Here is a 27,416-nt window from a genome sequence, read left to right as displayed (position 1 = left end):
ACCTAGCTGTTACAGGCTGGACTGGGTCCTTCCAAAATTCGCATGTTGAAGTCTCAACTCCTAGTACTTCAGAACTGTATTTAGAGATAAGTCTTTTAAAGAGATAATTAAATTATCTGGGCGCTAATCTGGTGTGACCAGTGTCCTTATAAGAGGAAGGTTGGGTACACAGACACAAGGGGTGTGTGCACAGAGGGGCGACCATGCGAAGTGCCAGTAGGAAGGTGGTCACCTGCAGACCAAGGAGAGAGCCCTGCGAAGACCCCAACCTGCCAGCACCTCCATCTCAGATTTCCAGACCCCCAAACTGAGAAAACAAATGTCTGCTCTTTAAGCCAGCCGCTCTGATGGCCGCCCCAGCGGACTAGTCTCGACTTCAGGCAGGGTCATCCACACACTGTATTGAGTAGAAGTGAGTCACTAAGTTCAGCCCGCGGAAAGGGGGATGGAAATGAGATACCTCTTACTGATGGAAGGAGTGTCAGAATTTGTAGACATGAGGCCCACACAGAGGCCCAGCAGGACTGCAGCCAGGAAGGTGTATTAGTGGTTCGGCCTGGGATGCTGGGAAGTCTAACAATTCAGATTTGGGGAGGAACTGTTGGTAGGACATGAGGATGGGTTGGAAATAGAAGTAAGGGTGTGGGAAGGGCAAAGACTGAATTCTGGTTTGGGAACTGCCCAGCTGGGCAGAAGCTCCTGACATCTCTGAGAGACAGAGACCGTGTTTGATGTGGAAAAATCGTTTAAGCTCAGTCTTGGACATGTTGTTTATGGTCCTTTCGAGACGTCAAAGTGGAGATGTCCAATAGTCAGTTGGGTTCATGTGAGACTTCATTCTATGGTGATAATTAAACCATCACACATGAAAAAGATTGCTTAGGGATCCTACTGAGTGGAGAGAAGAGCAGTAAGGAGCATGCCTTGAGAATTGCAACATCTGTAGGTTGGATGGAAGAAGGTGAGTTTATTTATTTTTTATTTTTTATTAACATATAAGGTATTGTTAGCCCCAGGGGTACAGGTCTGTGAATCGCCAGGTTTACACACTGCACAGCACTCACCATAGCACATACTCTCCCCAATGTCCGTAATCCCATCACCCTCTCCCTACCCCCCAACCCCTGGCAACCCTCAGTTTGTTTTGTGAGATTAAGAGTCTCTTATGGTTTGTCTCCCTCCCGATCCCATCTTGTTTGATTTATTCCTTTCCTACCCCCCAAACCCCTCACATTGCCTCTCAACTGAAACAGGTGAGTTTAAAAGAGACGGAGATGGAGAAGGAAATTAAAGTGTGGTGTGGGAGGAGACTTACAAGTTCAGATCACGTCTGGCTGCAAGTAACAGGAATCCAAAAGAACAGTGGCTTAAAAAAAGATTTTTTCATTTGCTTGTGTGAAAGACCAAAAACGCCCATCTGTAACCCCTAACAACCATTAATCTGCTCTCCATCTCTGTAATTTTGAGATGCTCTATAAATGGTGTCATACAGAATGTGACCTTTCGAGATTGGCCTTTTTCACTCCACATAATGCCCTTGAGATCCGTCCAAGTTTTTGTGAATATTCAAAGTCGGTTCCTTTTTATTGACAAGTAGTATTTTGTGGTATGGATGTACCACATTTTGTGTAACCAGTCACCTATTGTAAAACACTTCGGTTGTTTCCATGGTTTTATCTATTACAAATAAAACTGCTATGAACAATCATATGGAGGTTTTCATTCCTCTGGGATAAATGCCCAGGATTACAGTTTCTGGGCCATATGGTAAATGCATGTTTAGTTTTTTAAGAAACAGCCAAACTGTTTTCTAGAGTGGCTAATGCATTTGACATTCCCATCAGAAACGTGTGAGATCTAGTTATATGCATCCTCTCCAGCATTTGGTATTGCCACTGTTTGTTTTTTTTAACTGTTCTAATAATGCAGTAATATCTCATTGTGGTCTTAATCTGCATCCCCCTAATCTCTGTAGAGATGTTGACCATCTTTTCATGTGATCATATCCATCTGCCATCTGTATAGTTTCTTCAGTAAAGCGTCTCTTCATGTCATTTATCCATTTACTAATTAGATTGGTTTTTTTCCTCTGTTGATTTTTCAGCGGTTTTCTTTCATTTTTTTTTAAAGATTTTATTTATTTATTTGACAGACAGAGATCACAAGTAGGCAGAGAAGCAGGCAGAGAGAGAGAGGAGGAAGCGGGCTCCCTGCTGAGCAGAGAGGCCAATGCGGGGCTTGATCCCAGGACCCTGGGATCATGACCTGAGTCAAAGGCAGAGACTTTAACCCACTGAGCCACCCAGGCGCCCCTCTTTCTTTTTTTAAATTAACATATAATGTATTATTTGTTTCAGGGATACAAGTCTGTGTCTTTTTTTTTTAATTGAAGTGTTCTTGGCACTATTTTACATTAGTTTCAGGAATACAACACAGTGATGCAACAAGTCTCTATACTGTGGATTTTTGTATATCCTAGATACGAGTTCTTTGTCAGCTATGTAATTTGCAAATATTTTCTCCCTGTCTGTAGTTTGTTCTTTCATCCTCATAACATCCTTTTGCAGAGCAAAGGTTTTTACTTATGATGAAGTCCGGTACTTGTTTTGTTTTTTCTCCCTGTATTATGCTTTTTGGGGTAATGTCTAAGAACCTTTCACTAAGTCACTAAGCCATATGTCTCAAAGATTTTCTCCTGTATTTTCTCCTAAAAACTTGATAATTTTACATTTTAAATTTAAATCTAAATCTGTGATCCATTTTGAGTTAAATTTTGTATAAGCTCTGTCAGGTCAAGGTTCATTTTTAAAGAGATGGCTCTCCAATTGCTCCAGTACCTTTGTTGAAAGGACTATCCTTCCTCCACTGAACTGCTTTTGTATCTTTCTCAAATGCCAGCTGGGCATATTTCTGGGTTCTCTCTTCTGTTCCATTGATCTGTCCATTCCTCTGCCAGTACCACATGATCTTGATTATGGTAACTACATAATAAGTCTTGAAATCAGGTTGGCCGATTATTCTCACTTTATTCTTTTAAAAAATTGTTTTAGCTATTCTAGTTCCTTTGCCTTTCAATGCAAATTTTGGAATAGTCTTGTCTGTATGTATAAAAATTCTTGAAGGGATATTGCTAGGAATTGTGTTAAACCTGTATATTAGTTTGTGGAGAATTAACATCTTCACTAAGTCTTCCAATCTATTAACATGGTATGTCTGATTTCTTTTTTTGAATGTCTGATTATTTTGATGTCTGATTTCTTTTATCGGTGTTTTATAGCTTTTAGCATACAGGTCCTGCACATGTTTTGTTAGATTTGCATCTAAGCATTTCTTTTTATTTGAGGAAATAGTATTATATTTTAAATTTTAGGATGCACATTTTCATTGCTAATATATAGAAATACAGTTGATTTTTCTATGTTGATCTTGTACTCTGTGACCTTGCTGAATTCACTTATTATTCCCAAGAGGTTTTCCCTCTTAATGGATTTTTTTTTTTAATATTGTGATGCAAAGGGGTGCCTGGGTTGCTCAGTGGGTTAAGCCTCTGCCTTCAACTCAGGTCATGATCTCGGGGTCCTGGGATCAAGCCCCGCATTGGGCTCTCTGCTCAGTGGGGATCCTGCTTCCCCCTCTCTCTCTGCCGGCCTCTCTGCCTACTTGTGATCTCTGTCTGTCAAATAAATAAATAAAATCTTTTAAAAAATATTGTGATGCAAAGATCTGTATTTCTTTTTTTTTAAACCTCATTTTCTTTTTTTTTTCACTTTATTTCTTTTCCAGTGTTTCCAGTGTCCCAGAATTCATTGTTTACGCACCACACCCAGTGCTCCATGCAATACGTGCCCTCCATAATACCCACCACCAGGCTCCCTCCTATGGATTTTCTATGAAGAAACCCATTTCATCTGCAAGTAAGGTATAGTTTTACTTCTTCCTTTCCAATCTATATGCTTTTATTTCCTTTCATTGCCTTATTGCACTAGCTAGAATTTCCAGTACTATCATGATTTAAGAGTGGTAGGGGAGTGCCTGAGTGGCTCAGTTGGTTAAGTGTCTTACCTTTTTTTTTTTTAAATAAAGATTTTATTTATTTATTTGACAGAGATCACAAGTAGGCAGAGAGGCAGGCAGAGAGAGGAGGAAGCAGGCTCGCTGCTGAGCAGAGAGCCGGATGCGGGGCTCGATACCAGGACCCTGAGATCATGACCTGAGTCGAAAGCAGAGGTTTTAACCCACTGAGCCACCCAGGCGCTCCAAGTGTCTTACTTTTTATTTCGGCTCAGGTCAGGATCTCAGGTTCCTGAAATCAAGACTGGAATCAGCCTCTGTACTCAGCAGGGAGTCTGAGTTTTTCTCTCTCCCTCTGTCCCTTTCCCCACTTGTGCAATCACTCAATCAATCAATTCTTTAAAAAAAAAAAAAAGTTAGGAGGCGCCTGGGTGGCTCAGTGGATTAGGTCTCTGCCTTCAGCTCAGGTCATGATCTCGGGGTCCTGGGATCGAGCCCCACGTCAGGCTCTCTGCTCAGCAGGCAGGGAGCCTGCTTCCCCCTCTCTCTCTGCCTACTTGTGATCTCTCTCTCTGTGTCAAATGAATAAATAAAATATTAAAAAAAAAAACGTTAGGAACTAGCATTCTTTGTCCCCAATTCCAGGGGGAAAGCATTCAGTTTTTCTCCATTAACTATGATGTTAACTGTAGGCTTTCTGTTAGATGTTCTTTATCAAGTTGAAGAAGTTCCCTTCTGAGTTCTCTGAGAGTATTTGTCATGAATGGGTGTTGAATTTTGTCACATTTTTAATAAATTAATTAATTTGACTTTGTGATTTTTTTCTTTATTAATATGGTGGATTATAGTGAGGAATTTTTGGATATTGAACATGCCTTGCACTCCTGGAAGAAACCCTGTTTGGTTATGGTAGAGAATTCTCTTTATGTATTTCTGAATTATGTTTGCTAATATTTTGTTAAGGACTTTTACATCTGTATTTATGGGAGTTACTGGTTTATAGTTTCCTTTTTTTGTATTGTCTTTTTTTCTGATACCAGGGTAATACTAGCTTCATAAAATGAATTGAGACATGTTCCTTCCTATTCTATTTTCTGAAATAGATTAGGTAGAATTGGTGTTCATTCTCTAAACATTTGGTAGAATTGTTCCAGTGAAAACATCTCGGACTGGTTTTCAGGAGTTTTTAACTTACAAATTCAATTTTCTTAATAGATACAGTGCTATCCAAATTACCTATTTCATTTTGGGTGAAATGTTTTAGGCTCTTTTTTAAGGAATTGGTCCATTTCATTGAAGTTGTCAAATTTATGTGTGTAGATTTGTTTATAGTATATTTTTATATATAGTATATTATTTTTTGTATATATATTATATATACTATATTATATATATATATATATATAATATAGTATATATTTTTTTGATCACGGTCTTTAAAGACATCACCTGTTTTATTCTCGTCCAAGAGCAGAAGTCGTCTCCTTGGCATTTGGAAAGTGCAGTTCCAAATCTCTGCCTAAATTATGTGTTCCCCTGTCTCCCTGTTTCCCTTCAGTCTTTCTGGCTGATCCTTACATGATGGGTCTCCTGACTAGGGTTTGTGCCAAGCTCTCTTTACCACATCCCTCCTGATCATACTTACCCTCACAAGTTCCATTTCTATCTGTATGCTGACTTCTACCTGCAAGCTAATTCCCTAAGTTCCAAGACCTGTGTCTCCAACTGCCCCCCTGCAGTGCCTCCTTGAATGTATCACAGCGACATTAAATACAACCCATCCAAAACTGAGCTTACCATCCTCTCCCCAGACCTGATGTTCCTCTAGAACCCTTGTCTTCATGAATGGCAGTACCCTTTACTGGCCAGAGATGTAGGAGTTGGCCTTGGACCTTCTTTCACTCCCACCTCCTGTCATCATCATTGAGGGCTGTCAGTTCTACCTTCTAAACATCTCTGGGTTCTCCCTGTATTTGCCACACACCAAGCCACCTTATCCAGACACTTTGCCTTGTAGGAGTGGCTAGGGCAGAAGTTCTCAAATGCAAGCCTAACCATGGCACACCTTGTGAGGTCTCCTGTGTGCTTAGAAAAGGCCAGACTCTTTCTTGGGACAAGTAAAGCCCTGGATGATCTGGTCTATGGTTAAGTCTTGGGCATCTTGCCCAGAGCCCTTTACATGTCTCCATGTCTCGGAGGCCTACAATGCTAGTGGATTGTCACTGCCTGTTTAATTAAACCACCTATGCACGAGAATGCCTGTTCTTTGATGCTGGAGGTTTTGCTTCCCACCATCCTGCCCTAGGCCCAAAACAGTGCATGTGAAGGCAAGGCTGCTTGAGAATGGGAGTAAAGGGCTGCACTTGGGGGTCAAGAATGCTGGTTCCACTATTCACTCCTCGTGTCACCTTGAGCAAAACACTTCTGCCTCGGGTTCCCATATATAAAATAGGGGCAAACATTCCTTCCCTTCTCAGTGATATATCAGAATCAGAAGACAAAAATACTCGTCGTTGCGAACCAGGACGCCATAATTTGGCCTCCTCCACCACCTTTTCCCAACAATCAAAACGGCACCTGGCCCCCAGCAGGGCCCCACGTAGGTGAGACTAGCAAGGCGCCCAGAGCACAGATTTGCAGGAAGCACTTGTCAGATTCATACAGGTGCAGGGAGTCCGGACTATGAGTGTCCGGGAATTTGGCCTCGGGCGACGGTTGGCCTCACCTGCGTCCGCCAAGAAGACACCTGAAGGCACCCTGGAGAAGCCCCCTGCCCTCCCGCACTAGGCCCGCCCCCTCCGTGACCTGGCTTCCGGGACGAATGGGGCGCCGTTCTATTGGCTGCTGCTCTCTGGCGTCAGCAAGGAGCGCCCAGCTGAGCGAAAGTCCTAGTGGAGCTGCTGGGCGCGCTACTCCTGCTGATCTCCGGGCGAGTCGTGGCTCCTAGAACGCGGTGCAGGTGTCTAGACACCTGTTGACCTTGGCCCCCCCCAACTCGGTGAGCCCGAGCCCGACAGCACAGGGCACCCGGCAAGACCGGCCGCTGCGGCCAGGTACGTTGGGGTTGTGGGCCGGGCCGGGTCTCAGCCTCCCTGTAGGTCTTCCACTGAGGTCAGGACTGGACCGGGATTCCCGGCCGCAGCGACCACGGGGACACGGCGGGGTGGGTACTCGTGAGCGCCCACAGAGTGCAGGAGACAAAGCTGGGGGACTGGTGCAGGGTGCCAAGCAAGTGGGTAGTGGGACACGATCCCAAGCCTCTCAGTCTGCAATGCTTGTGCTGTTTCCGCCTTGAATCCCGGCCTCTTCGCTTCAGGACATTTTTCCAGGAGTTGAATTGAGCTCGCTCATGCTCTTGTTGCGTCCTGATTACCACAGAAGCACCAGGGCCACTTTCTAACTGGTACTTTGGAAGATGATTTCTTTAAGCCTCATTGCCCATTTCTGTAAAATGGTATGTTGTACCTGAGGGTATTGCTGTAGGGCAGAATGAGAACCGGAATGTATCTGTCATGTGGGAAGGGCATAGTCCATGGGGCCAGAAGTTATCTTGGAAAGCAGGTGACCAGCCTTATCCCTGAAGCAGCAGCCAGGATGTGACCACGTTTTCCCTGGCTGACAGCAGACCTCTAGAACATACCCTATTGGAAATCCAACCCCCACCACCTCTAGAACACTTTAGCCCAAGCCAAGAATTTCAGTGTCACCTGGACTTGGATTCAAGTCCCAGCTATTTTCTCTCCTTGGGAACTTGGGTAAAGCCCTTCATCTTTCTGAGCCTTTTTTTTTTTTTTTTCCCACTGTAAAATGGAACTAACATATGTACTTTTCACAGTTGTCAAGATAATTGAATCAGACATTATAGGCAAAGCTCTTAAAATAAGACCTGGCATTCAGTGGGAGCTGTAACTATTTTTTCAGTGCGGAGTGTCTGAGTGCATGCATTTTGACTTGAATAGCTTTTTGACAGCATTATTGTGTAAGATGGGAGGGCGGAAGTTTCAAAGCTGATTTCCTGGCTGAACTCCTTGGCTGCTGCCGTGGTCAGATCAGTGACCTGGGTCTAATGAGTCTTTAACTGAACATGGCAAATGAGGACCAGGAATCTGGGACCACCTCCATGTGCCTGAGCATAAAGGGGCACTTTTTAAAGCAAGGATCCGTGCAGGGCAGGGACTGTTTGGAATGAAGGCCAGGCTTAGATTAGAAAGAAAACAAGAGAATGGGGTTTGAGTAAAGCCTGGAGCTCAGAACAGGACCTGAGCCCTGTTGATATCTTCTAAGTGATTTGAGGAGGAAAGACATAGCCATGTTGGCAATCACCAAGCTTTCCCAAGTAGCGAAAAGTCAAGCCTCGGCTCCTGGCATTGGTTGATTCAACAGAGTGTAGTGTAGAGCCTTCTGTGTGCCCAGCATAGTGCTTGGCACTATGGACTCAGCAGTGAAAGAGAAAGATGCAGTCCTGAAACCCAGAGAAGAGACAGCCCAGTGAAGCCTGTCAAACTGAGGCCATGCCCCTTGTCTGCAGCCTCTTCCCTCAGGTAGTCTGAACTGCAGCAGGGGAAATGAAATAATTACTGTCTGGCGAGGTTTGTGGGGGCTGCTTCTAGAAGACTAGAATAGCCCCGTAGGGGTTTGGGCTTGGTAATGTGAGCAGTGGGAAGTATTTCAATAGAAGGGTAATAGGATCAAATTGGTATTTTAAAAAATTGCCTATAACTGCTGTGAAGCCAGTTTTACCAGTGGTCCCTTCTCCATGCAGGGCCCCACTCTTAGCTAATTTCTAGTCCTGCTTATTTTAGCCCAGCCCAGCTCAGCTCAGCATCACTTCCTCAAAAAACTAGACAAAGGCAGGACCCCGTATCTTCACATCAGTAGTCCCAATTGCTGGATCTTACTTATGACGTCAGTTGTTAATTTCCATCTCCCCTGAGAGCAGGATGGTAGGTCTGTGCATATCTGATCTATAGTGTGCCCAGTGCCTCGGTGGTGGCAGGTACAGCATAAGCCTGCAGGAAACACCAGTTCAAGGAATGCCAGAACCCCTGCCATCTAGACTTGTGCCTGGCATGAGGTAGTCACTCCTTTAGAAACATTTCATTACATGCATTGAATTGAGCAAAACAATCACCCGATAAAGTATAACAGGGTGAAATAATAAATGTGAACCACTTCCAGGACTGTCCTGTGGCAGGAATGGCTGATGGGGTGAGAGGGCTTGGGCTGCAGCTTGGGGAACTCTGTGGATCCTGATGGTGGTTTCGGTTCCTCCTGTCTCCTAGGACCCACATTTTTCTACATAAGTTCTGATGCTGGTCTCCTGTAGAAGGTTGCTCACAACTCTGCTGCAGGCTCAGAAGCGGCCCTTTCAACCCTCCAGAAATATGAGACTGGTGCAGTTTCAGGCACCCCATCTGACGGGACCTCAGCTGGGCTTGGAGTCAGGGAATGGCGGGGGGGTCATCAACCTCAACGCCTTTGACCCCACACTGCCCAAGACGATGATGGAATTCCTAGAGCAGGGAGAGGCCACTCTCTCAGTGGCAAGAAGGTAAATCAGCAGGCAGCTATAATGGCTGCCCTGCTACCCCCACTCTCTTCCCACCCCCATCCCTGCCCTGGGAAGCAGAACCAGCTGGTAGCTCTTTCACAGGTGAACAGGGTGATTCTTTCCTTTCTCATTTCTTCTCTTAGTGCAGAGCCTTAGAAGTCTTGTATGACAATATCCTCGGGCCCAGGGATGGTTATTAACTGTTTCAAGGCCATACATTCAGTGGTGGAGCCAGTACTCTGCTTCCCTAGGGCATTAAGTTTCTGTCTGCCTGAGAAGTCTGGGATCTGGGATCCTAGGAGACATATTGGGAAGCTTGGGGATAGTCTTTGGACGCTTAGCTCCTTAGAAGAGAGAGAACTGTAAGAAGCTGTTCTTAGAGATGGTCCTTGGGTTTGGGCTAGATAAGGTAGGGACTTACCTGAAGTCAGGAGCTGTTTGAAATCTGATGAACAGTAAATGTATTAAACTGGCAAAAATACAAGTGTTTGACAGCACACAGTATTGGTAACAGTATATTTCCAGGGGCGCCCAGGTGACTCAGCCATTCAGCATCTGCCTTCGCCTTGGGTCATGATCCCAGAATCCTGGGATCAAGCCCCACATCAGGCTCTCTGCTCAGCGGGGAGCCTGCTTCCTCCTCTGTCTTGTCTGCCTCTCTGCCTACTTGTAATCAAATAAATAAATAAAAATCTTAAAAAAAAAAACAACCCAAAAAACCCAAAACAGTGTTTCTGATACTGTCGTAGTCTCACAAGATTGGAAACTACTTCCCTGCCCTCATCAGGTAATTGGGTCTACCTGTACTGTGCAGGTATACACAGTCCCATCAAAAAAAGGGGAAAGGTATATGCTGTTATGGAGAGATCTCCAAAAAATACGTATTTTTTAAAAAGGTGTATTCAGTGTGCGGTCATTTGCGTAAGAAAGGACAGGAAGAGAAGAGGATGTGAAGAGCTACATGGGCCACGATAGCTGTGTCCAAGGGTGGAGAAGGGGCAGAAGAGAGGCCTTTCCAGTCTTCTCATGTGTACCTTTTGAATGCCCTTACATGACATGTATTACCTAATGGGGGAAAGGAAATCAACACTGGATAAAAAGTAAACAGCACTCTAATATCAAAGGATAATACCTGGGTTTGGTTTCCACGCTGATTGTGATGGTTGATCTAGAAAATATATTTGAAAAAGCAAAACTTATAGCTGCTGCAGTGCCTCTCCAGCATGCCCAGGGGTTGCTGGCCTGCTCCGAACCAGTCCCTCTCTCCTGCTCTGATTTCTGCAGAGCCCTGACTGCCCAGTTGCCAGTCTTACCACGGTCGGAGGTGACCTTCCTGGCCCCAGTCACACGGCCAGACAAGGTGGTATGTGTGGGAATGAATTATGTGGACCATTGCAAAGAGCAGAATGTTCCAGTGCCAAAGGAGCCCATCATCTTCAGCAAGTTTGCCAGCTCCATTGTGGGGCCCTACGACGAGGTCATCCTCCCGCCAGAGAGCAAGGTCAGTGCCTCCTCATAGGCCGCCAGTCACCGGCCCATCACTGGGGTGCTCAGCACTCAGCAGCCAGCCTAAAGGAGCTACCTGTTGCTTAGTAGTGCGTTCAGCAGAAACTACAGGGGGTTATACTGTGTAAGGCTGGACTCGGGGAAAAAAAAAGAAGTTAACATATTTTTTACTGATTGCAAAAAAATACACTTTAATTGTAGAAAAATAATAAAATTCAGGATGCATCTTCTAGGAGTAAATACAATGATCATAATAACCACTATCACCACTAAGTTAATTAACAGGAATAATACCTCATATATAGTCCAATTGGGAGTATACCCAGTTGCCCCCAAAGATGATAATTTGGGTTCTGTTTTATTTTTTATTTGTTGAACCAGGATCAGTCAAGGCCACGCAGTGTACTTGGTTATGTCTCTTTAGTGCCTTTATTCTAGAACAGGGATCTGCAGACTTTCTCAAAGGGTCAGTCAGTAAATAATAGACTCTGAGGGCCACAGAGTCTGTTCCAACAAGTCGTCTTTGCCCTTGTTGTGTGAAAGCAGCCATGGCTGATACATAAATGAGTGAATATGACTGTGTTCTAGGAAAGCTATTTATAAAAGAAGCCAGCAAGCTGGATCTGGCCCGTGGGCCATAGTTTACTGACTTCTGATATCAGACAATCCCCTGCCCTTTTCTGTCTTTCATGACACTGACTTTTGGAAGAATCCTGGCAAGTTGCCTTAGCATATCCCACACTCTTGTTTCTTCATGTTTAGATTTGAGTTAGACATTTTTGTCAAGGATTCTACATAAGTGTTAGATAATTTGGATGGATGTAACAAAATACCACAGACTGGGTGGCTCATAAACCACAGAACTTTACTTCTCATAGTACTGGAGGTGGGGAAGTCCAGAATCAAGGTGCTGATACATTTGGTGCTTGGGGAGAGCCGCTTCCTGGTTCACAGACAACTGTCTTCTCTGTTTTCTCAAATGACAGAAGGGGCAAGGGCGCTCTCTGGGATCTCTTTCATAAGGACACTACCCCTGTTCATAAGAGCTTTGCCTTCATGACCTAGTTACTTCCCAAAGGCTCTACTTCCTGATATTATCACATTGGGGGGTTAGGTTTCAACATATGAAATTCAGGGTTGAGGGGCACATTCAATCTGAAGCAACAGATATACATTGCACCATATTGGGAGGCTTATGTCAGATGGTGCTAAAGTTTGATCATTTGGTTTACTTGATGTTCACTAGATCTCATGAGGAAGGTACATTTCATTGGTAATTAATAAGCAGTCTGTAGGGTAGGAATTTGAGACCCTTTGACTATCTTATTGTATGCCATAGCTTTTCATCCAGGGATCCTCACCTGAACCCGTTACTGTATTGGGAGTTAGAAAAAGGCAATTTTTCTATCATGCTTTCTTCTTCTCCTATTAGAGGCTACCATTCTGTTAAGAAAAGCTTCCTCCCTTTTTTTTAAAAAACTCCTGTCCCTTTAGTAGCACTGTATATTTGTTTTTCATTTTTATCCAGTATGTTATAGACCATCACTTACATTCTTTTTGATAGCCAAATGGTCTGTTTAGCTAGTGGTTGGCTTCAAGTTGGCCCCAGCCCTGTCACTTTTTGAATCCTTACTTTCTGACCAAAATATTCCAGGCTCATCTTGTACTGTCTCAGACCTGGAATTAGCCGTTTCCCCCAAGGAACCCAGTTCTGTCTAGTGGGTGGCAATGCTGGACACCAAGATCAGGTGTCAGCTATGCTCAGAACAACTCTGGTTGTTACCATTAGAAAGAGCAAGCAGTTTGAAAGGCTAAGTTTTATCTTATAGTTGTATTTTGTTGATTATGGGAAAGGCTGCACATGTTTTCCTTTTTCTGTGGCTGTGCCCATTTCTTTCCATTTAGGTGAGTTAATACCTAAAAGCACTTAGGATGTTACTGGCACACAGTAGGATTAGCTGTTAGTACTTGATACTCATTCTTTTTTGAAAGTACCGAGTGACTTGTAAATTCAGTGCCCAGACTCCTATTGTCTTTCTTAAAAAATTTACCTATAATCTCTACACCCATTGTGGGGCTTAAACTCACAGCCCCAAGATCAAGTCACATGTTCTACCAGCTGAGCCCACCAGGCGCTCCCCACAGTGGGGAGCTGTGCCTACACACAGTGGTGCTGCCTGCCACTGCCCACGTTTATGGGTCTATAAGCCATACCTCTCCCCTCATTTACTACATGTGGTTCATAGTGGTTACAATTGTGGGCCCACAGCCAAGCCCCACTGTTAGAGACCAGGCCCTGAAGCACGGTGTACAGCCCCTGAGCATGGTAATAGGCCCCAGAACCAGGCAGTTCACTGCTGCTTTCTCTACAGGAGGTGGACTGGGAGGTAGAGCTGGCCGTAGTCATTGGAAAGAAAGGCAAGCGCATCAAGGTAAGGTGGAAGAGGTGCCGTCTGTCTCTGGCATTGGGAAATGGTCGGCTACTCCCTGCTCCCTGACTGCCTTACTCTTTGCCCATCTTTGGCTCGTTCTGGTGACGAACATGGGATAAAGGCTTCGTTATGAGGGTTGGTGTCGCCGTGTTGATCTAACTTCCAATCTGGCCAAATCCCCTGTCCCCTAAAGGCCACAGATGCCATGGCTCATGTGGCCGGCTTCACTGTGGCTCATGATGTAAGTGCTCGTGACTGGCAAATGAGACGCAATGGAAAGCAGTGGCTGCTGGGAAAAACCTTTGACACCTTCTGCCCCCTGGGTCCTGCCTTGGTGACCAAGGACAGTATAGCAGGTAGGTCTTGGATAGCCCACATGGTGACCTTCCTGCTCTTGCATGCACACATGAGAGTAAACAAAAAGCCACACCCAGGAAATTGGAATGTGGATTTGCCTTTTTCTGATTCCTTGGAGAGCAAGTTTCAACCTAGGCCACAAGTTCCACAGGCCTCCTTCCACATCCCTTACTGCAGAAACGGGAGAACTTCCTCTAGTTGCCACTATCTGTGAGAGTCTTTAAGTCGGAAAGTAGCAGAAGTTGGCTATTGGCTATTGAAAGCCCGTGCCTTTCCCCAGAGGGGGAGAGGGAGAGCACCTGCACAGCTAGGGGTATCAGGGCGGCACCCGTTCTAAGCAGCAAGGGCAAGGTGAACCCAGAGGAAGGCCTGTCACGAAAAGGGCAGTGCACAGCCATTTGGGTGGGTGTGTGCCCATGCACCCCAGCTTTACACCCCCCTGTGCAGACACAGTGACGTGAAATTGTGTTCCAGCTGTTCTGAGGGGGGATGAGTGTATAAAGCAAAAAAGTTGAAGGTGCTCATTAACCAAGACACTGTTACAGGTAAGCTTTCCCTGCCGTCAGGTGCAGGAGGCGCCGTGCCTGTCTGGGTGGTTACCCTCTTGGATTACAGATACCCAGTCGTTTCCATATCTGCAGTGGTCAGCCTTTGCTCTGGGTAGAGGAGGGTCTGGGACATTCCCTCCTTAACACACCCCAGTGACCACAGGCAGATGCTCTGCTAGGTGGTAGGTGCAGGGAGACCTGAAGAGGCCAGTGACCATATGGAAAGTTCCAGGGTAGGGAGTGCTGGGTGGGCATGAAGTGCCAGGAGCACATCCAGTGAGACCTTTCACTATGGTCACAAAGCCACCCTGTGCCTTTGGTTTCTCAGTATAGGGAGGGGATCATGGGAAAACAACCCCAAGGTGGTGCTTTTACATTTTTCAGATCCACACAACTTAAAGATCTGCTGCCGAGTGAACGGGGAGGTGGTCCAGAGCAGCAATACCAACCAGATGGTGTTTAAGACGGAAGAGCTGATTGCCTGGATCTCCCAGTAAGTGGGATGGGGCCTTACTTCCCACTACCCACCTGAGGCTGAGCTGAGCCTTCCAGCCCCAGTTCTGGCCCCTGGTCTCAGCTGTCTCTTCTGCCCCAGGTTCGTTACTCTTTACCCAGGGGATGTCATCCTGACTGGGACCCCCCCGGGTGTTGGTGTCTTCAGGAAACCTCCAGTCTTTCTCAAGGTAGGTTGACTAAAAGGTAGAAAGGGAACAAATACCCAGAATTCCTGCTAGGCTTATAAAATCCAGGCCAAAGGACTGATGGCCTCCTGACCTTCTGTTTTACAGAAGGGGGATGAAGTCCAGTGTGAAATTGAAGAACTGGGCATCATCGTCAACAAGGTGGTGTGAGGGCTCTCCGCATGGGCCCAGGACTTAAGAGGTGGGGCATCCATTCTCTCCCAGTGCCAGCTGCCTCTTCCAGGTAGAGTGAGAGGAGAGGAAGCTTGCTCTCCTCATCAATAAAATTCTCAGCCAAAACAGCCAGCTTGACTTTTGCTATAGTTCTTCTTCTTTTAGGGTTTCAAGGAACAAGACAGGGCCTTCTCACAAGGTGGGGAAGGGGAAAACATACCCTAAAAAATACACTTCTGGGCTTGGGAAAAGACTTGTCCAGTCCCCTTGTTTAACACACCAAAGGATGGAAAATGCAAGAGACAGCAAGGGACAATGAAGCACAAACTATTTTATAGTTCAGGTAAGGGGGTGCACCCCCTCAGTCTTCTGGCTCAAGGACACAGCTGTATTCTCGGACTGAGAAGTCACCCCACAGTTCTAGCTACAGATGAACTGCCGGATGAACTGTTCCAGTTTTTCCTGATTTTCCCGACTGGCGAATGTAGGGGACAGGTAGAGCATGGGGCCTGCGGGGCTGGGCGTCTGTTGTAGCACCTAGGCCACAGGGAAGGGCTGTGAGTGCTCTCCCTGGAGGCTGTGCCTGTGCACCAGCAAACTGCAAGGGAGACCTTGGGCCCCTTGGACCTTGCATGTAAGTGCTGCCTCTTAAACCACTGTCTCATCCTATTCTCGAGGTTAGGAAACAAAACAGACCAGGAAAACCATCCTACCTTCAACTACTGCCACCCACCATGCCTATTCAAGACACTATGTAAACCCCAGGGTGGGCACAGTTAGGGTTCTTTGGGCAGCCCTGTCGGGTTATAGGGATAGAGGCAGGAGGATGGTGAAACTGGCTCCTCTTACCCCCAGGTCTCTGAAGGTCCAGACAGCACTGATGGCAAGATTTGGGTCTGCACACTCTGGAAGGAAGAGAGAAGTGAAGGCTATAAGACCCAGGTTTCTCTTGTGCTGAAAGAAGGAACTAGCCAAGGCTAGCTAAGGCTTGGACTAGTTGCAAAGACCCTCTTTTCTACAACCCTCCCTCCCAGAGTTGCAAGGTTACTGCCCAGCAGGGGGCAGCAGCCACCAGCAAACCCTCCCCTGCCTCTGGGGAGCCTGGGCTGGCTGCCTGGAACTCACCAAAGAACCCTTCTTCCTGGGCAGTGGCCTGCAAGAACTGCAAGAGCTGCTCGGTATAGCCAGACTCTGTGGGAGAGAGAAGAGGTAGGCCCGGGGCCCCTGCCCTGCGAGCGCTCAGCCTCCCCCTATGGCTGGCCAGGGAAGCATGGACCTTACCCGTATCCGGCAGCTGTCCTTGGTGGAGAAAGGTGGCAGCCTGTGCAAAGGCTTGGAGCAGTGGGCTAAGCAGGCGGCAGAGGAAGAGGAAGAAGTCAGGGCAGCGTGACTGCTGGCTGAGCTGGAGGGGGACAGAACAGATGAGGGTAGCTCCGACTGCCTGCCCGCCTGCCTGCCTCCCCCACCCCCAACATGGCTTCTCCCAACTTACCCTGAAGTACCGGCCCTCAGCCTCCTCGAAGTCATCACTGTCACTATCAGTAAAGTCCCCACTCGGTTTCCACAGTAGCTTTGCACTTAAACGCTGCCGCCCTGTGTCACAGGCTGCCCGGGAGCCTGGGGTCTGGGGGCCATGAGAGCCATTGGTCCCTGGCAGGTTCAGCCCTGAGCCCCCCACTTCCCTAGACCATGTACGTGGCAGACCAGGCACATGGAGGTGAAACTAGTAAAAGCAGACCTAGGGAGCCCAAGAGGACACCCAGGGCCATGCCAGACCATAGCACCTGCTGAGCCAACTTGCAGGGTGAGAGGAAGTGAGCACTGACCCTTAAGGGCCACAGTTCTGTGGGACAAGAACTATAGGGGGTAGGAGGCCTCCAGAGGACCTCGGAGGTCCAGTTGTGCAGTCCTGTCATGATAGGGCCGGTGGGATAAAGCCCAAAGCAGAGACAGGTGGAGGCAGCACCCAGGCCTCCCTGTCTGCCAGGCAAGGGGCACGCCCACCCCCACAGCATGTAGGGGCAGCAGGAGCAGTCTGGGGCAGCTGTTACTCAGGGTGGGAAGAGATGGCTAGGCCCCAGACCTGGGCTTTGTCTCTAGCTGCCCTGCCTACCTCCTCAGCAACCAGGAGCCCACACTGGATGAGACGGTCCAGCACGTCCTGACAGTAGCAGTAGGAAGACTGGCAGGGCTGAGGAAAAAAGCATTCATGTGGCCTCAGAACCAGGCAATGGACAGGGGCCTGGTCAGAAGCAGGGCAAAGGAGACCTACTACCATAGGAGGACTTAGGGGCCCACACCTGTCCAGTCCCTCCCCATCTCCACAACCGAGAGGGGAGGCCCGGGACGACGCGGGGCTGGGGGAAAAGGCCTGACCTGCAGCAGCAGCAGGTCCTGGGGAAGCAAGTGGAGCAGCAGCAGGATCTGGCGGTATAGCTCATTCTGGCTCAGCAGCTCAATGCCCTGTAGCTCCCAGGGCCCCTCAGGCGGCACTCTGCCCGCCAGCAGCCCCCGAACAGCACAAGCTAGGGAAGGAAAGGGCCAGGCACGAGGAGGGAAGCCATTCACCTCACCCCGACACATGTCCCACCCAGCCGAAGCCCTGGAGACTCACCACCGATAGCCTCACTCAGGAAGGCAGGCAGCAGCTCGGCGCTCAGGCGTGCCAGGCGTGTGAGGCCTGGGCCCGGGCGAGCAACCACCAGCAAGTCCCCCTGATGGACGCGCAGCAGGGCCACATGTGCCCGGAGCAGGCTCAGCGTGTGCTGCACAAGGCACCGCAGCTGCCCTGAGAAGCCCACGTCAAAGCCACGCAGTAGCGTCTCCTCAGTCAGCCAGGAGAACTCCTCCAGGAGCTGGGACAGGAATACACCCTGGGGGGGCAGGGCAGTACAGGGGCTAAGGAAGAGGGCCACACCCCTCCCCCAGCCCTTACCACCCTGTCCCCTACCTTCTGGTGCTTAAAGAGCAGCAGTGCCGCCATGATGGCTGTGCTCATCACTGCTGAGCTGGTCACGCTGGCTGGGGACCGGGTTGGGAAATGGTGGTCAGGGCCCAAGGGCCAGAGGCCTAGTCCCTCCACCATCCCAGCAAGTCTTCCTAGTCAAAAACATTCCTCCCATATCCCCCTGGCAGCAGGGGCCTCATCTAGCCATCTGCCTCCTGCACAGTGAACCCTCCACAGCTTAGCCGGCCTATGTACTCATCTAGTGGCTCCCTCCGGTTCTCCCTGGCTGCCCTGCTTCCCAGAAGCAGGGAGGGTTCCAGTCCTCTTCACATGTCCCAAGTGGGCCATACAGGAATGGATGTCAGGTGCAGAAACCCATTTGGAATGGAGGGCCCCAAAGACGGGCTGACCCAGTAGGGAGATTACTCGGGAGTGTCCCCTAAAAGGCCCAGACCTAGCTCCCCCTCACCATTCAGGACATGACGGCTCAACCTCCTGACCAGGAGCTGGTCCTCTTCCTTAAGTGCCAGAAGGGGCCCAGTTGCTGGAGTCCACTCCTGCTCCTTCTCAGTGTCTGGGACAACATTACTGGGACAGAGACACAATACAGGATTAAGGGACCAAACCTCAAAACAGTTGCAGGGAAGCCCAAAGCTTTCTCAAAGGTGAGGGTGTTTCCCCATCCCCACTCCCAAGGCAAGAGGTGGTTCATGTAATTCTAACCCTTTCCAGGTCCGTGTGCCATGTCCCACAGATTACAGGCAAGGCGGGGTGCCTGGCTCTGTTTACATGACCCATGGATATCTGGAGAGGTAAGGCTGGAACTGGTGATGTTGGTGGATATGGGGGGAGACAGTGTCAGCTCACAAGCTGGGGCTGAAGGGCTGCCTGCCTTGCCCCCAAGACACACTCCCTTGCTCCTACCATTGGCCCAGCACGATGGGCTGCAGCAGCTGTTCCAGGGTCTGCCTGCTGCCCCAGCAGCTTCTGGCGTTGGTGGTGTATTCCTGCCCAGGACAAGACTCTTAGATAGCCTGCCCTGGCCCACCAATAAACCTACACACAGCCTCCCTGAGGGTAGGCAAGGCCATCCCTGCAGGGGCTCTGAGGGCCAGGCCGCCAGAAGCCCCAGGACAGACCCCAGGTACTGCTAGCCCTGTCCAGCAGGCTGCGTACCTGTAGGGAGAAGGGCTGGGCTAGGTGCACACGGACACAGACCCTGGGGCTGCGGCCCCAGCTCCATAGGCTCCGCAGGACAGCCAGAGCTCCTGTCCACAACCCCAGTGGGACCAAGGCCTGCAGGGAGGGAGGGGCTGAGTGAGCAAACTGCCTGGGGGCACTATTTTCCGCTCTGCTTTATCTTGAGCCCAAACTGGTCCATGACCATGACTTCTTCAAGCTCATTTTCTCTTCTATGACACAGGACAAATCCCTTTCTAACTGGGTCTTTAGAAGATGAAATGACTGTGTAAGTATAAGAGCCTTGGCAAGTGCCACAGGATGATGACTGGAGCGGCAGAACTTTGCACTCTCCCCTTAACTCTAACCCTAAGGGGAGCTGGCCAGAGGACACAATAATGTGTCTCCTCTCTAGAGATGGTGTCCACTTGGAGTCACCAGGGGCAGGACTCACGTTGTATACATCACAGGGTGCATCTGGAACCAGGTCATAGGTGACAGCCACTGGCACTAGCATGGCATCTGGGATGACACCCACCTGGACAGCCTGGACCACCAGTCCCAGGCAGGTCTGGCCCAGGGCTGACAGCCGAGGCCCCTGGGCCCCAGGGGGCTCCTCCAGGAATATAAGCAAGGGCTGCCTGCTCACCAACAGCTGCTCCATAGCCTGGAAGGGGGTTGGGAGAGGCAGGTATCAAGGCCAGAGCAGCAACAAGCCCCTGTACCCTGGTCTGACCCAACTGGTACCACTAGGGGCACTTACAGCATGGACCACAGCCCTTGCAAGGACCCCCTCAGAGCTGTCCAGGGTGAGGTTGGCCTCTGGGGGCAAGAAAAGCCCCCCAAGCTTCTTTAGCAGAGCCCTGTGGGGCACAAGGTAAAGCTTGATGAGAGAAGGGGTGCAGGAGATGGGACCAGGCAGGAGGCTAGTGAGAGCCTCAGCCCACCAAGGCCAGCCTGGGTCCTGCCTGAACATTGTGAAACCAGGCATGGCTCTAAGGCTCATAGCTGACCCTCCAGCTGAGTCCCACAGGCTGAGATGACAGAGTCGGGAGCAGAAAAACCAGGAAGAGGGCCTCTGCGGAACTGCCACCAGCAACCCCCGTACGCATCCCCACACACCCCTACCCCGGGCTGGGGACTTCTCCCCTGTATATCTAGAGGCACAAGGCTTTTACCTGAGGGTGGGGGAGCAGGTGCGGGGGTCCCAAACCACACGGAGCACACCCAGGCCTTGGGAGAGCAGCACAAAGGGCAGCAGGATCCCATCCAGGAGTGACTTGTGGGTAGAGAGGAGGACAAGCGGCAAGCCCTGCTTGCGGAGAGCCAGAGGGAAGTGCCAATCAACCCCCACCCTGAAGATGCAGGAAGCTGAAACCCAGCACCTCCAGACCCAGGGCAGTCCCAGAGGGAGGGAGGGTTCAGCTGAGCAGTTGTTTCTCTGAGCACATTTCCCAAAAGTAGAGGAGCTCTGTCAACAACTTTTAAGGTAATGCACTGATGTAATGGTTGTCAAGACCATGATGAAAAGACGTTAGAGGGAGCCCCGAGGGAGCAAGACCGTGAGACACGAAGAGAAGGTCGTCAAAGAGCAGTGGATTTTTCCCACCAGCTGATGGGGCTGGTCCCAACTTAGGACTTGGCCTAGCCTCTGCTCCTCTGTTCCCGCCATCCCCATCCCAATGGAGGGCGGGCCTTACTGCCTGGGTGGCCTTGTGGACCATCTTCATCTGGCCCTTGTGGAGCTGCACGTTCAGGAAGACACAGTTCAGGAACCGCAGCAGTGCCCAGCTGAACAGCCTGGAGAGTGACACCCAGTCTGAGGTGTGTCAGGGCCCTGCCCAGGAGGCAGGGCCCATGGCACCTCAGGAGGCTACCCAGCACTCCTGTGAGGCAAGTGCTATTACTGTCCCCACTTCATAGAAGAAGCAAGTGAGGCTTGAGGAGGTTACAGAAGCGGCTGAGTAGTAGCAGAGAAAGCTAAGAAGTGGTGATGCAGAGACTGGAAGGCAGGCCTGACACCAAAGCCCATGCCTATGAGGTGCTGTTACCCTCCCAAGACCTCACGGTGCAACTGCCTCAAATCAGCTTCAGAGTATCTCCCTCCTTCCATTTACCTTAAAAGAAATTAGAGGATCGGGGCGCCTGGGTGGCTCAGTGGGTTAAGGCCTCTGCCTTTGGCTCAGGTCATGATCCCAGGGTCCTGGGATCGAGCCCCGAATCGGGCTCTCTGCTCAGCAGGGAGCCTGCTTCCCTTCCTCTCTCCCTGGCTGCCTCTCTGCCTACCTGTGACCTCTGTCTGTCAAATAAATAAATAAGATCTTTAAAAAAAGAAATTAGAGGATCAAGACTGTCCAGGCATAACCCAACCTGGTCTTTGGAAACTGCTGGGAAAGGTAAAATACAAAGGAAGGAGCTTGTGATACAAAACGGGGTTAACTGAAAGGGCCAAGTCTCTGAGGAGGCACTCCCAGAGGCCCAACGGGAGGACTGGTGTTGAATGAGGACAGAAGCGTAGACGCAAGTAGCACAGAGATGTGGGGGACAAGCAGCATGCCCTCATCCGACGGCTTCTACTTCTCCATGAAGCATGAGATGGGGCCATCAGTTAACAGCAGGTAAATCTGAGAGGAGCAGTCTGGATCAGAGTCTCAGCAGATGCTGTGTGCCTCTCTGAAAATCTCACAAAGCAAACACATGACTGCTTAGGTGCAGAGAAGGCAAGTAGCTGGGTTCAAACAGAACCAGTGACTCCTTCCCAAGGGCGTTATCATCACTATGAGCCCTGGAATCAAAGCAAAGCCAAGAGAGAAGAAAAGACAAGAAGGGGGCTGATAGCTGGTGTAAAGGTAGTCAGGTAAAGGGACTGGAAGTCTCAGCAAAGTCAAAGAATTGTCACATGGAAAGCTGGACAAAGTTACCAACAACCTCTACTTCCTGTCCTAACTAAGCAGTTGAGCATTTTCAAGACAGCTGTGCCTTCTTTGCCTCAGTGACTCATCTATAAGCTAAAACTTTTGCATATCTATGTTCCTGGCCCCAACCCCTTCTGAGCTCCAGACTTACGAGCAACTGCCTCTTAGTGTCTCCACTGACACATCAGGTATCTGAAACTCTATGTCCAAAATATCCTTTGTGAGCCAAACTCACTCCTCCCCAAGCCTGCCTCCTCCATCCACACCACCGGGTGCTCTGCCAAAACCCTGGCTCTCCCATGATTTCTCCGGTTTCCCCTCATTGCCCCCACCCTCAACCTTCAATCCATCGTGACCCGTTAATTTCACATTGGTCTTTCAATCCATTTTTCCAACACCTACTGTCACCACCACATGGCATCTAACCTGGACTAACAAAACTTCCCAGATGGTCTTCTGTTCTCTACTCTTGATCCCAATTCACCTTGTTGGCATTTCCTGTTTAAAACCTTTCCATTGGTTTTCACGGCACTTAGAATTCAAATCCAAACTTCTTTAATGGCCCTTCCTATCTTGTCCCTTCTACTCTCAGTTTTGTTTCCAACAGCTCTCTCCCTCACTTGCCAGCTTCCAACCACAGCTTCATGAGCAAAAGTGGCCATTTCCTATGGCCATAGCTCGTGCTATTCCATCTAGTAGGATTGTTCCCTCCAGCCTTGCCCCCACAAGTTTGGCTCCTTTCCCTTTCATCCCTTACCAATCTCTTGTTCCCCCCACACCTATTTTCAATCTTAACCCTTGTTCTGCCCTTCTTGCAGCCATATATTTACTCTACCCTGTGCAACCCCTCGTTCTCCAGGAACAAGACCTTGCATCTAAAAGGAACTCAGACCTGTGCCTGATGAGTGCAGGAGAGAACATGGGTGCCTATAAGATGGGGGAACCAGTCACCTTGCCTCTCTCCACAGGAAACTGATCTGGGGAGAGGAGGAAGGATGGAGAGGGAAATGGAGTCTGGGCCACAACCAGGGTCGTGGTTCCTAGGGTGACCCCTTAGCCCCTATCTCAGGACAGACAGCTAACACCAGGTCAGCAATGATGAGAACCTGGGCTCAGATCAAAGCCTCACCCCATACCTGACTGGTCCCATCAAGGAGCCAGCTGTCCTTGAAAGAACCCACAATGTCCAGATCAGGGCCTTCCTTCAGGTTCTCTGGGAAACACACCATCCAACTTCCAGAAGGGGAATCCAGTCTTTCCCCAAATGTAGGCAATACACGCTCTCCAGAAGGTCAGAGTCCCCAGCCCAGAAAAGAGCACCCCTCAGCACAGAGTTACCTGAGCATGAAGGGATGGAGTGGAGACTGGATATGGCCCAAGATGCGCTGTACCTCTTTCTTCACAAGTCTTGGTACCTGACCTTCCCCAGCGCCTCTTGGGGCCCTCCCTGAAATGACATTCTGCACCCTGTGGAGTGAGGAGGAGTGGTGTCAGGCTGGGGCAGGCCTAAAAATCCCTCAGGTAACTTCCCTCAGCACCACAGCATCCCCAGAACACAGACTCCAGTATTTATGCTCCATCTTTAAGGAAGGGCCCCAGGCAAAACTAACAGTCTAGAAGCCAGCCCTCTAAACCACCCCTGCCTAGAATGTTGATCATCCCTTCAAGGGTCTCAAAAGTGCCAGCCAGACTCCAATCCCTGCTTCCTCACCCAGTGCTTTCCATGATCTTCTGCGGGGCATCCTGACAGGGTGGTATGTGCTGCTCCAGTGACCATAAGAAATAGCAGAGCCTCCGAACCAGCCAGCCCCGAAACCTGGACAAACCCCCAGAGTAGGGAGGGTGGTGATCTTTCAGAGGGCCCATACCCCACTAGGGTTACAGAGGGCATTCTACCAGGAAGGGATCATACCTGAATCCCATGGCCTGGGAACAAATGAACTTGGCTTATCATGAAGCAGGAAGAAGCAGCAATTGCCCATCTGTGCCCCATTCCCTCCCCTCTCCCTAAGCAGGATACAGATTTAGGGCCTGACACACAGTGGGCAATCCATAAATGCTCACAGAAGAAATTGCAGGAGAGCTCTAAGCCCGTCTCTCCCCACCTGTGGGTATGGGGTAGGGGGCAGGGGCCCTTCTTTTTTCACCAGAGGAAAAAATGACACCACAGAACAGGGCCCCCACAGCTCTGCACCCAAGGACCCTGCCCACCACCCTCCCCTACCTCCCAGTTCTAACTACCTGGTGTTCTCCTCCTTCACCAGGATCACATTGCAGAAACCTAGATCCATTATGCTTCTGTGGAAGAGGGACTCCTGCAGGAGAGGGGCCAGGGACAGCAAGTCCTTGGGGACCTTTGCCAACCAACAAAGGAAAGCACCCCACCCCCAGTATATTCTGTAGGCTTTGCCTGATGGGAGTATTGAGTATAAGGAGACAAAATTATAGTAGAGCATTTCACTTCTCAGATCCCAAGACTCACTCAGGAGAAAGTGTCCCACAGTCAAAATGAAAGTGCTGCATGTTGTACAGAATTCCCCTCTTGGAGAGTAGCATATAGTCTCTGAGAAGTTCTCTTGTCAACAGCAGAGAACGTGTAGCATGGATCTCTGCCTGTGCCCTGGGGCTCATCAGCATCAGCACATGGTATGGACTTATGAGGTCTTCAACCATGTGTTGAGTGCCGTGTGACTTTAAGTGAGCAGTGTCCCCAGAACTGAACAGAATCCATATGCAGGCCAGGCCAGACTCCCGCCCTCTGGCCATGCCCTATCTCCTCTCTCTGCACTACCCCACCCAGCTCTTGAAAGCCTGGAAGCCAGCACTGACCAACAACACAACCAACACCAGTGCATCCATTCCCCTGAAAGACAAGAGCACAGGCATGGGTCCAGGAGGGCTGAACATAAAGGAAGCTGCTTCCCAGAGCCATGGCTCCCATAGTCAATTTCCCCAAGTTTCCCTGGTGGGGCTTAGCCCTACCATCACTCACCCAGCTCTTGGGAGTGCAGGTTTGGCAGCAGCGACCCACAAAGGGGCGATATTTCCCCAAGAATGGGGTAACAGCCTCCAGCTTCATCCCAAAGCCTGAGGACCACAAGCCAGTCTGGAAAAAGGTCACAGGAAGAAATTAGAGGACTCAAAATCCTTGGCAGAGGGAAGGAGACTCCAGAAGTGGGGGGCACAGAAGAGGAGGTGAGAGGACAGAGGGAATTTTGGGAATGGGAGGGGCCACACTACCTCCTGGCTGTTCTGGGTGTTCCTCTGCTGGGTTTGGAGTCTGGCTTCCAACATGGTAACCATGGGGGCCTATAAAATCTGGGAAGTAGCCACTTCTGCCTTTCTCTCTCCAAAGGAACCTGACCTGGGGAGAGGAAGAAGGACGGAGGAAGAACTGGAGTTTGGGAAATAACCAGAAGTTCCCAGAGTGACCCGCACCACCAAGTCCTCAACCCCAAGACAGACAACACCCAAGCCAGCAGTAGTAAGAAGCTGGGCTGGAAGTTAAAGGGAAGCTGGTTCAGATCAAAGCCCTACCCCATACCCGACAGATCCCACAAAGGAGCCAGCTGTCCTCAAAAGGTTTTAGTGTCCAGATCAGGGGCTCCCTCAGGCTAACATGAAGGGGATCAGCTGTCTTATCATCAGCAGCCACCCTGCCATCTCACAGCACAGATGGGGGCTGTAATGAACAAAGACCCCTTCTGTGCACAGGGAAAAAACAAGGCTGGATTGGCAGGAAGGGAGCATCAGACTGCCAAAGAGGAACAGGACCATTGCCACAAGGCCACCACGTCCTGCTTAGTGGCTCTTCTCCCTTGCAAAAGACAGCACTTTATCCATCCAAATCATTATAGGAATGTGAGTATAGGGTATGAGGTGGGAGAATAGCTGGAGGGTCAGAACACAGAAAAATGCCACTCAGACCTGTTCCCAAGGAATGCTCATCTGGTTGGGGACAAGAGTGGATCCCCTTTTACACAGTACTCTCCACAAAAGCTCCCAGTTGGTATCTCTTCAGGCCCTCCCTCCCACCACAATATTCCCCTGAACAAACCCCCATCTTCCACAAAACAGCACTGAACCCCCTCCCAGCCTAGAAACTGGATGCTTAAAAACCCCTCTACCTTGATTTCTCACCATGTCCCTGACGGGTAGGCTGATCCAATTATTTATGTTGCCCCACCACACAATGCACATATCCATGTGGAACTGCCTTCTCCCTTCCCCACCATCCCACCAAATTCTGTCCATGGCTTTAAATCCGTGATGTCTCTGAATCACCCTCTAGTTTTTTCCTCTCTTTCTTGGTTCCCCCAGCCCAAGCTTGCCAGGCAAGAAGCCTCCTCTAGGACAAAGGTTTCATTTCCGCACGTCATCTGAAAGTCTCCAGGGGGCAAGGGCTGCGGTGGATACATCTCCATATGTGCAGCAGTCAGCCCTGCACAGAGAAGGGATCCAGGAAGTGCTAGATGAGACTGTAACTTCCCCTCCCAGAATTCCTCTGGGTCTCTCCTCCTCTCCCCAATTAGCACAGTTTAGAACTATGAAGCCAAGATGTAGGAAGATCGAATTCCTACAGTGCACAAGCTCTGCTAGACTCATTCCAAATGCACGTCCTACTTTGAAAAATGTCTCACAGCTCCATTCACAGACATTTGGCACAGAGTCCCCAAGCTGAGGCTGCAATTTGAGGGGTTCTGCCTCCTTTGCAAGGATGTCTGCTCCCCAGCCTCAACCACCGCTTTCAAAATCTAACCCCATTAGATCTGTGCTAACCATGAAGGGGTAACTCCCATTCACCGAGTCAACTACTCCCAGCTTGTAAGATCCAGAGGTCAGTTCTGGGGTAGATCTTTCTAGCGCTTAAGTCCCCAGAATGGGGATCTCTGTAGCTCCTGCCTGGATGCCCCCTCCTCCCAGTACACTTACAGCGGAGCTGGTAAACTGGCATCCCAAAGGCCAAATGTAGTTCATACATATATTTTCTTTGGCTATACAATATTCTAAAACTTGATGAATTAACCTTACCATTTAAGACCAGTAGTGTGTTTTATTAGAAAAAGGGGTTTCCAGCTGTTGTTAGTAAAAACAAAACAAGGGGCACCTGGGTGGC

General features: G+C 49.4%; 2 protein-coding genes across 9 annotated transcripts; one reads left to right on the top strand and one right to left on the bottom strand.

Moving 5' to 3' along the window:
- The first annotated feature begins 3,787 nt into the window (after positions 1 to 3,787).
- Positions 3,788 to 15,387, top strand: FAHD2A (fumarylacetoacetate hydrolase domain containing 2A). Of its 2 annotated transcripts, none has more exons than XM_045978652.1 (8): positions 3,788 to 3,919; positions 9,294 to 9,562; positions 10,847 to 11,063; positions 13,441 to 13,500; positions 13,694 to 13,856; positions 14,790 to 14,898; positions 15,001 to 15,088; positions 15,194 to 15,387. In XM_045978652.1, exons 2-8 carry the CDS (start codon positions 9,321 to 9,323, stop codon positions 15,254 to 15,256), a joined length of 942 nt encoding a protein of 313 aa, XP_045834608.1. In that variant the 5' UTR covers positions 3,788 to 3,919; positions 9,294 to 9,320; the 3' UTR covers positions 15,257 to 15,387. The 2 variants fall into 2 exon arrangements, with proteins under 2 accessions (XP_045834608.1, XP_045834607.1); XM_045978651.1 differs by lacking the exon at positions 3,788 to 3,919 and adding an exon at positions 6,889 to 7,064.
- A 292-nt stretch (positions 15,388 to 15,679) lies between these two features.
- On the bottom strand, positions 15,680 to 25,974 carry GPAT2 (glycerol-3-phosphate acyltransferase 2, mitochondrial). Of its 7 annotated transcripts, none has more exons than XM_045978728.1 (21): positions 25,541 to 25,974; positions 25,293 to 25,406; positions 24,542 to 24,615; positions 24,012 to 24,116; positions 23,639 to 23,767; positions 21,086 to 21,185; positions 20,564 to 20,697; positions 20,149 to 20,248; positions 19,840 to 20,052; positions 19,383 to 19,502; positions 19,131 to 19,213; positions 18,676 to 18,794; positions 18,210 to 18,280; positions 17,874 to 18,132; positions 17,636 to 17,784; positions 17,373 to 17,450; positions 16,752 to 16,883; positions 16,541 to 16,661; positions 16,385 to 16,450; positions 16,109 to 16,164; positions 15,680 to 15,796 (listed from the first exon to the last, which is right to left on the bottom strand). In XM_045978728.1, exons 1-21 carry the CDS (start codon positions 25,601 to 25,603, stop codon positions 15,680 to 15,682), a joined length of 2,403 nt encoding a protein of 800 aa, XP_045834684.1. In that variant the 5' UTR covers positions 25,604 to 25,974. The 7 variants fall into 7 exon arrangements, with proteins under 7 accessions (XP_045834684.1, XP_045834685.1, XP_045834687.1 ...); XM_045978729.1 differs by having other exon boundaries at positions 17,874 to 18,114; XM_045978731.1 differs by lacking the exon at positions 19,840 to 20,052.
- Positions 25,975 to 27,416: the final 1,442 nt, after the last annotated feature.

Source organism: Meles meles, chromosome 15, assembly GCF_922984935.1.
Source record: "Meles meles chromosome 15, mMelMel3.1 paternal haplotype, whole genome shotgun sequence".
Lineage (NCBI taxonomy): Eukaryota > Metazoa > Chordata > Mammalia > Carnivora > Mustelidae > Meles > Meles meles.
Note: the sequence above shows the minus strand (reverse complement) of the source record. Positions and strands in the feature narration are given on the sequence as shown.